This window comes from Mesocricetus auratus, unplaced genomic scaffold (genome assembly GCF_017639785.1).
Source record: "Mesocricetus auratus isolate SY011 unplaced genomic scaffold, BCM_Maur_2.0 Super-Scaffold_4256, whole genome shotgun sequence".
Classification (NCBI taxonomy): domain Eukaryota; kingdom Metazoa; phylum Chordata; class Mammalia; order Rodentia; family Cricetidae; genus Mesocricetus; species Mesocricetus auratus.
Genome location: NW_024429182.1, coordinates 13,251,192 through 13,261,222, shown reverse-complemented (window position 1 = coordinate 13,261,222; position 10,031 = coordinate 13,251,192). Strand labels below are relative to the sequence as shown.

General features: G+C 44.7%; 1 protein-coding gene across 1 annotated transcript; it reads right to left on the bottom strand.

Moving 5' to 3' along the window:
- Nucleotides 1-9,638: 9,638 nt before the first annotated feature.
- Nucleotides 9,639-10,031, bottom strand: LOC101827188 (prefoldin subunit 1). The gene has a single exon (XM_005063146.1). The coding sequence runs from the start codon at nucleotides 10,029-10,031 to the stop codon at nucleotides 9,639-9,641; it is 393 nt and encodes a 130-aa protein (XP_005063203.1).

Below are 10,031 nucleotides of genomic sequence, written 5' to 3'. Positions count from 1 at the left end.
ACCCGAGCATTGGACCTGCACGGGTTTCACAATCACAGGACTCAGAACATCTGAGACCGGAGAGCAGGAAGTCAGGAGTTATTTTTGTGTCTTCAGATTTGCAGGGTGCCTTCAGAACTCCACAGCAGCAAAATGGCTCTACTTCACACAGGAAAATTCTGCAAAGAAAATCAGGTGGCAGGCATTCTGTGGATAGGGAGGTTACAGGGGTCATTAAACCAGCCTCTCCTAAAATGTACCTGATGAGCAGGTAGACTTTGGGCTTCCTTGAGCTCATCTCACAGGTCAGATTCTCTGTCCCTGGTGGATGCCTTTGGTTCTGTTGGTCCAGGACTCAAGTTCAGGGTAAGAGATATAATCAAACCCCCCCCAGTGAACATGGGCTCTGTATACCCCCAGAGCAATAAGCTAGTTTAATCACCTAGGTTGGTGGCCCTGGCCTGACTCCAGAATGGGAAATTACAGTCTACCCTTCTCACCTTCTCTCCTGGGGTTCCTGCAGGTTTTCGTTTGTGCGGTTTCTTTACTGAGGGACTGTTAAAAGCCACAGCTAGAAACTGTGATTTGGTTATCGTGAGAGCAATGAGGAGGACCTCAACAAAAAGTGGGTCCTCTGTTAACTGGAGGGGAGAAGAGAATGGGAGGGGTTCCAGAAGAGAAAGTGGAGCCTGGGCAGCTTCCACAGAGGCAGGAGTGTACTAGCACTGTAAACTGTGGTATCTTCAATGGGGGTTGGACAGAATAAGTGCCTGGAACTGATTCCCTATTGACACCAAGGGATGTGACTAAATAGAGCTGTGTAGTCAGGACTATAGCCCTGCTCTAGAATGTTCATTATATGATTATCCTTACCCCCTGTGTGTTTGGTTTAAATGCTTCTTTGGTAGTGCTTGTGAGACGGATAGTTTTGAGAGGGCAGTAAGTCTGAGAAGAGTGGACAGTGGTGTAGCCTACCTGGGGATGCTCTGTTTAGGAAGGCTGTCAAGACCCAGTAATCCAAAAAATAGAAAATAGAAATAAAAAAGAACCAGTAATCCTTAACATGTAGATCCGGCGAACCAGGGACAATTCCAACAACATAACAAGGGTTATTCGTTTCACTTTTGACAATGTATCAGGCAACATTATTCCCATTTTACAGTTGAGAATAATATTGGAGAAAGGGAAGTTGACAGAGGTTGACTAGCTCACAAGATTTTATTAGTATCAACTGGCTAAGCTAGGACCCGAATCTGCATCTTTCGGACATCAGAGTTTGTATTGAAATTGTTAATAACTGACAGAGACTTGAAGATTGGTCAAGCCTAGATTTGACTCTAAGATGAGTAAATCATAGCACATCCCAACAGCATGGCCGAACTCTCCAATTTTCATTGGCTCTTCATCAGTTTGACTTTAATATGATGGAGAAGGGATCCTTAACCCCTGATTGATCCTACTCCTCACCCATATCAGCTGTGACTTGAAATGAAAGCGATAACCATTGGCCATTCCTTTCCGAGGACCCTGCTCTGATACACACAGCATCAGGCACCAGGTGTCTGCCTGTCATGGAAAAAACGACTTACACATCACCAGGCTGCTGCTTGGCGATGCCACTGCATTTCTCTCTCCCTTTCAAAATCAATCTTCAGATTTCAGGCTTGAAGGCCAGGTGCAGCTACCTTCTGAAGGTATGCCAGGGGTTAGCAGCGAAATGCTACACACCACTTAACATGTGAAATATGATTTATCTTGCCTGGGCATATATGAAAAAAAATAGAAGGAGCAAAAACACTCAACAACAACCCTTCTGTTGAGTTTTGAAATGTAAATGTTTGCTAAAGCTTTGCAGAAGACAGCTTCACTTGGGCCGGGAGCTGTGTGTAAAGAGACATTAAAATGCATCATTTGCTTGGGGCTAAAAGTCATCAGCTTGTGATATTAATGCCCTTTAAAAATAATTTGATGGCATGAAATCAGAGCATGCCTTGTGCAAAGGATTGGCTCTTGTCAATTTTCTCATGGATCTACTGAGCTATAATTGCATTTAGATCATGTCAGAAATGAAAGGGTTTTTTTCTTCTTCCCCTACCGCTTTCATTTTCTGGAAGAGAGGTAACAGGGTTCACTTTGATTCCATCTAGTGTGAAGGGCCTCACTCTGCAGGCTGGGAATGGGCCGCTCAGCTAGAAGGTTGTGGTCGTTATGACTGGCTGCTTTTCCGTCTGAGTCCTAAGGCTCCCAGCAGGGTTTGTCTGGCCAAATGCTGGGAGGAGACAGAGAGCACAGGGCACCCGAGGGAGCAGCTGCCATAGGTGGAGTAGAGACTGCCGAAGCCACTTCAGTGGCAAACGACAAAAGCCTTCCTCAAAGTGGCATAACCAGTGGATGCAAAGAGTGTCTCATACATTTCAGGGATGAAACCGAGATCCACGCAGCACACCTGGAAGCAGGGACTCGGTGCGACAGGTTCTTAGGCTGCATTCTGGGTGTGCCCTGGGTGACAGACACCGAGAAGGAGTGGATTGGCGGCGTAGAGGGGAAGAGAGTAATGGCATCGGATCTTCTAGCATTGCCTTCATTTTCAAAAATGCTTTTAAAAATCTTTTACTTATTCTTTGACAATATATTCATTGGTCACATTCGCCTCGACTTTTTCCTCCTGTAACTCGTGGACATTGTCCCCAGTGGGTCTCCCTCTCGTCCTTCTCTTTATGTTTCTCTCATTTATCTACTGCTTTGGTAATCCACCGAGTCTGCCTGATGGAATGCTGGCTGGTCTTGTGTGGCATGTGTAACTGCAATGAGCCCGTGGATACAGCTGCCATGCTTTTCTCGACAGCCCCATTTAACAGCACTGCGCCCCATTCTCTGCCTTGTGCATTCTCCCTCCCCTTCCAGCCCTAACTCCCCTTCTTGCATCATCTGGAGCAATCCCACTCTGCTGCGCACCACAGTGTAAGGGTCCACGTGAAGGGAGGATCCTGTTGTGAATAAAGCAGTTTGAAATAACTGGATGAGTCTTCAGCCTCCTTGCAGATGTTACAGTGTAAGAAGATAGCCTCTGGAGGGTCCTCCAAAGACAAGCCGTTCTGTAAACAGTTTGCAGCAGCACAGGGCACCTCTGTAATGATGACCTCTCTCTGAGACATCAGGGTCACACAGACCGATAAGACTCCCATCAAGGTGCTCTTAGCCTAGTTGTCCAGGTGACTCAGTGGCCCTAAGATATGGTATATCATCTAATGTCTTTGCATTCTTTTTTTAGTTCTTATTTTCTGAGGGTAATTTTAATGAGTTTTTAAACACGCATACACACACACACACACACACACACATACACACATTCGTTTATTCATTCAACACTGCCACCCCTGCAAAATGGAGGCCTCTGCTGCCTCCCCAGGTGGTGGTGTGCACAGCTTCTGATGTGTTGGGTGGACACCTCTTGGTTCTATGCACCTCAGCACTGCATCCAAGTCTGGCAGCCACAGAGCCTTAGAGAGCTAACATGACTGTTCAGGCTCCTGTGGAGAGACGTAGGCTCCATCTCTCACCAAGCCCCGGTATAGAAAGTAGCGGGCCGGGGACACCTGACAAAGTTCTCTGCAACATGGCATGTTTCCAAGAATTTTCTAGGGCTCTGGTTGCCCTCTCTGAACCCACCCTTTGGGAAATCAAGGGAGCTGGCAACAGAAGGCAGGCATATGTTATAAATTCTGGTCAATCACCTGCATTTTGTTGTCTCTAAGCCTTGGAGGCTTAGGAAACCTTAGTCCCTTCATGACAGGTGAGGTGCGCAGAATGCAGAAAGAGGCGATTAGAGTCTGCTGTGCTCCTGGGTCGATCCCATCCCTAGTGAGAAAGGAACACAGCAGTTGTCTGCAGCAATCAAGGGCAGAGCCCCTGGATTCAGGCACACAAGTCCGTATCTTGGGTCTGAACTCCACTTTGTTGGAGATGGTAGTTTCTGGACATATGCCAGGCCGGAGACACAAGCAAAATGACCAGGCGGGCTGCCGGACCAGGACTTCGTCCATTTAACAAAGCATTCATGTTCCGTGTGTCTGTCTATGTGATGCTCTTGTCTTGCTTGGGTTTTCCGTGAATCGGAGTGACAGGACAGGCCTCTGGAGGGGCAGGGAGGATTTGATGTGCCTTCAGATGAAATGAGAATCTCTCTATTCGCTCCTCTCTCTCCCTCACTCTCCTGCTCCCTATATCTCATTTTCCCACAGTACTGGATCCTTTCTGCCCTCAGTTGATCAGTAAGCAAGCTTGGGAAGGACTGATGGTTGAACTCGGTAACCACTTTGAGCAGACAAACACATTGACGTGCAACATGTAAACATCTGAGAGGCAACCCCCTCTCCTGCCAGGCAGAGGTAATAAAAGGAAAATTGCAGCTTCAAGGATGGCTCTTGACTAGAGTGAGGAGAGATGAGTTCATAGGGGCAGGGTCACACCAGAGCCATTCTTAGGGACTTGGTGAAGTGCTCAGCAGGATGAATGACCGTCACTTGGAATGACATAAATGACCAGAGCACATTGGGAGGCTAGCTAGGTTTCCAACTCCTACTTCCTTTCCCAGCAACTCTTTAGCCCATCCCACACTCATGCTCAAACCTGGGCCTTGATTTTCAGGAAATTCCTCTAGAAGATAGCAGATTCAGCCTGTTTCCTCCCTCGAGTGTGTTCAGTTTTAAATTTGCTGATGGGGGCATTGCTGTATCCAGGCTGGTGATTCTCTAAGGCAATGCTCTCTGTCTGTTTCCTCAAGATTCTAATGGATGCTCTGACAATTAAAAAGTATCAAGTCCCTTATCAGGTGAACTTGGAAGATCTTGAATGTCATAACTCCTTAAAATTTGAAATGCACAAAGGCACTAGTAAATGAAACCCACAGCACTTTGCTTTGCATGGTTCTGAAAGTTCTGTGCATTCAGTCTGGAAACATGTTTGATACAAAAATAATATGTATGATTTATAAACAATAATATTTACTTTTTAAAGAGTGATGCTTAATAAATTTTGACAAATGTACGTACTCGTGGAACCAATATCACCACTGAGGTAAAGGGCATTTCTTTCAGCCTCAGAGTTTACTCATAACTCTTTGTAACCAATAAATACTCTGTCTTGTCACCCAACCTCCTGAAGCCATCACCCCGTAGACAGTACATTTGCAAGAACTTCACAAGAATGGAATCCTACAATATGTGGTCTCCCACAACTCTGGTTTCTTTCCTTTAACCATGTCTTATGAGGTTCATTCATGGTGGATTGGAAGTTTGTCCCTTTTAACTGCTGAGTACTATTCCCTTGAATGGATGTACACCGTGGATCTGATCACCACGTGATGGAACTTTAAGTTGCTTCCAGCTTTCAGTGACTCAGAACAAAAGACTTTGAATGTTTGTGCACAAGTGCTTGTATGTCTGTCTGTTCTCCTCCTGCCTAAATACTCAGTAGTGGAATCACTCAGTTTTATTCCATTGAGGCAGGATTCTTCCATGGAACATTTGTTAATGAATCTGGAAAGCAGAGTCTGGGAACTTGGATCATTTATTGGGCCTAAGCACACCATCAGGGCTGCCACCCCCACTGTGACTCTTGTGAGAACAGCTGAGGTGTTGGTCCAGGCTCTGGCAAGGCTGATGCTAATGGGGGGGGGGCGCTGAGTGAGATGCCTTTGGGTGTACCTGGCAGAGATCAGCAAGAGGGATCCTAGGGAACTAGAGGTGAAGGCTCTCTCTCTCTCTCTCTCTCTCTTTCTTTCTCTCTGTGTGTGTGTGTGTATGTGTGTGTATGCGTGTGTGAGTGTGTGAGTGTGCATGTGCAAATCTGTGTATATAGGTGCCCATCACACGCTTGTGTGTGCAGAATCCAGAGGTTAACAGTAGATGTCATTCCTCAGGTACCCTCCTTGTTTTTATCATCTTCTCACTGTCTTTGGAGTCACAGAGTACACTAGGCTGGTGTGTTTGTTTGAATGAGAAGTAAATCCCATAGGCTCTGGCACTTGAACACTTGGTGCCCAGATAGAGAAGTATGGGGAGGTGCAGGGTGCTGGAGGAAGTACATCTCTGGAAGTGGGCTTTGAGAGTTTAAAGCCTAACGCTTCTCCCACTTTTCTCCTTCTGCATCATGCTTGAGATTGAGTGTGTGAGCTCTTGGCTTCCTGATCCTGCTTCCATGTCTCCTGTGTGCAATGGACTCAGCCTCCTGAAATCATAAGCCCAAATAAACTCTCTTATAGGTTGCTTTTAGTAATGGCTTTTTATCACCAAAGCATAAAGGGAACTAATAGAGCCACTCAGTGGCAAAGATCTGCCTGTGTTTGAATTGTGTCTTGGAATTATTAGAACACACCACTATTCCTGGATCTTTATGTGGGTTCTGGGGGTTCAAACTGAGGTCCTCCAGCTTGTATAGTGAGCTCTTTCCCAGTGATCTCTCTTCCCAGCTTGAGATCATCTCTTCTCTAATTGGTGAAAGTCAGGCTCTACTCACCTCTGTCCCCAGTTGAAAAGCAGTGACAACCATCCACAGGCCAGGCCATCCTCTCCTCTTGGTTCTGAAAAGAAAGGATGCCATGTGGCTGCCTTTCCTAAGTGCCATCATTTTCCCCAGCAGATGGTGGATGGACATGGCTGATTGAGAACTCCTGTAGCATATAAAACAAAAGCCAACCAAAGGAACCCACAAGCTAAATGATGTCATTATCAGGCAAGAGGAGGAAGCAGCATCTTCCCTTGCTACAGCACAGTCACACACAGACCACGTGGGGACTGCTCAGATATCACAGGATGGCAGTGTCCACCCTGAAGAGAAGCCCCGGGAGCTGGCAGCTGGCCAGGGTCCCACTACCTGACCTGAGGAGGAGGAATTCATGCCCTGGTTTAATCTAGATATGTCCATTTTGCCTGATCATCTTGCTCCTTTTTCTATTGTGGCTTTGCTGCCTGGAAAGGCATATGCTTTTCCAAGATTTTGGATCCACTTAATTGGAAAAGACACCTCCTGCCAACTGATGTCAAAATTATTTTATGCAGCACTTTATTAAGAAAAATTAGTTATCTTTACCCATCTTTTATCTGGGGAATCTAAGTATGCTCAGTAATTTTGTTTCATTCTTATTCTGAGAAATTCATTTCACATATATTCATTTCACCATCCAAGATTTTTAAAGTTTTAAAAAATATTTATTCCTGAAGAATAAACTTGTGTTTATCAGGTGTAATATATTTTGAAATTTTAAATTGGGGTGGCTGACTAATATACATGTTACTTCATACACTCATTTTTTTGGTGAAGAAAACACAGAGTCTACTCTGTTGGTGATTTTTAAGAATACAATATATGGTTCCATCTCTGTGAGCCCCTATGAACCCAAGTTAGTTGATTCTGTGGGTTTTCTCGTGGTGTCTGTGACCCCCCTAGCTCCTATGATCCTTCCTCCCCCTCTTTTACAGATCTGCCTAATTTTTGGTTGTGGGTCAATGCATCTGTTTCCATCGGTTGCTGGGTAGAACCTCTTGGATGACAGTTGAATTAGACACCAATCTACGAGTATAGCCATATCATTAGGAGTCATTTCATTGACCTTTTTTGCCAGTCATATTTGATTCTATCCTAGGTCTCTGGACTGCCCAGCCTCTGGGTCCTGGCCCTGTAAGCAGTGCCAGGGGTAGGCTCCCTCTTATGGTGTGAGTTTCAAGCTAAGCCAGTCATTGGTTGGCCTCTTCTGTAATTTCTGTGCCACTGTTACCCCAACATATCTTGTAGGCAGGGAAAATTGTAGGTCAAAAGTTATCTGGCCGGAATGATGTCCTAATCTCTCCACTGGAAGTCTCAAAGAGACTGAACTACCAGCCAGAGAGATCTAGACCCTCTGCACATGTTACAAATGTATAGCTTGGTCTTCTTGTGGAGCTCCTAACAGTGGGAGCAGGGGCTGCCTCTGACTCTGTTACCTGCTTTTGGGACCCTTTTCTCCTGCTGAGTTGCTTTGCCAGCCTTAATAAGACAGGAGGTGACTTGTATTACTGCAACTTGGTAGACCACGGCTGGCTGATATACATGGGAGGCCCACCATTTTTTTAAGAGAAAGGAGGAGTGGAGGGTGGTGGGGGTACTGAAGAGAGGAGGTCATTGGGAGGAGAGGAGGGAGGGAAGGGAAAATGTGATTGGGTTGAGGAAACTAATTAATTAAAATACAATATATGGGGGCTGGAAAGATGACTCAGTGGGTAATGAACTTCTCTCCAAGTCTGAAGACCTGAGTTCAGATTCCCAGAATCCACATGGGTAAGAGAGAATTGACTCCCACAAGTTGTCCTCAGACTTCCTCATATGTGCCCTGACATGCAAGCTCCAGGCACATACTGATGCACACACACACACACACACACACACACACACACACACACACACACACACAAACACAAACACACACGGTAGATGTTCTAAAGAATGCAATATAGAGTTACTAACCAAAGTCAGCATAACTTACAATACATCTCTTGAGCATATTATTTCTTTCTATCTAACTAAAATTCTGCTGATCACTATGTTCCTAATATGGCCCCTTTCCCTAGTCTCTGATGTCTACGATTCTACACTCTATTCTGAGTTCAACTGTTTTGAACAGTGCATTCTTCAAGTGTTGCTGATATCAATTACATTTTGTATTCTATAATGAAAGAGAGAGAGAGAGAGAGAGAGAGAGAGAGAGAGAGAGAGAGAGAGAGAGAGAGAGAGAGAATAAACTTTAGGGGTTTCCATACATCTGCACACATGGATGAATTTCTCCCATTCTAGTTTAGATGACTTTTATTTCTTTTCCATGCCTAGTTACATTGACTAGAATCTCTAGTACTTCTTATGTTTAATAAAAATGATAAGACTTGGCATCATCTTGTTACTAACCTTAGAGGAAAGACTTTCAACTTTTAGTATTGCTCATATTAGCTATAGGCTATATGTGGTCTTGATACACCCTCCTGTACTTAACTTACAAAGAGTTTTTTATCATGAAAGGATAATGAATTTTGTCATGTTTTCCCTGCTTCTATTAGAGATGATGTATTTATTTTGCCTTTCATTTTTGTTCATATGATGTATCACATTTATGGAATTGCATATATGAAACCAACTGTATATTTCTGGGATATCATATTTGATCAGGGCAAGTGATCCTTTTACTGTGCTTTTTAATTCAATTTAATAGTATTTTTGGATAAGTTCTACATCTTTGTTCACTAAGACTATTGGACTACATCTGTCTGTTTTTGTTGTTGCTAGCATCTTTGTCTGAGGCTCTAGTATCAGAGTAACACTAGTCTCATACAATGAGTTTGGAAGTATTCCCTCTTTTTTATATATTTTTGGAAGCATTGGCAAAGGGTTAGTATTGGTTCTTGCTTAATTCATTAGTTATTAGATACTTTTTTCTTATAGAGCAACACATAGCCATTTATTGTCTAACCCACATGCCTAGTGACAGGCTTGGACCTCCAGTCTTCCCTCTGTTGAGAGCTCCTGCAGACATTCAGGTGAGGCTCGGAGGTGGCTCAGGGGGATGAAGAGGCTGAGGGGCTGAGGGGCGGGGGGTCAAAACCCTGCACAGCCTGTGCTTGACAGGATGGAAATGGTCAGGAGGGGAGCATGTTGTCAGAAGCTCCCACTGTGCCTTCACGGCATCCGTATCTCTCAGATGTTGTTCTCAGCACCCTTATACTCCCATCCAGATAGGACCTTTTCTGCTCCAGCTCCTTAATGTTTTCTTGGGCTGTTTCTTGTTTTTCTAACAGGTGGTTGTGAGTTAGGTCCTTGGATTGTAGAATAAACATTCTTCCTAGGTCTTCATACATATCAGTCTCCTCTATCAGTGTCATAATATCTGTGTCTGCAAGGTACGCATGCCTTTTCGTTCTGTTTAGCTGCTCAGTCTGTTTGCCTGCAAGCCTCACTTTCTGTTGAGTGTCTTTGGCTTGGAGGCAGCCTGTGAAGGCCTTCTTCAACTCCAGATACATGGTGGCTGCCAT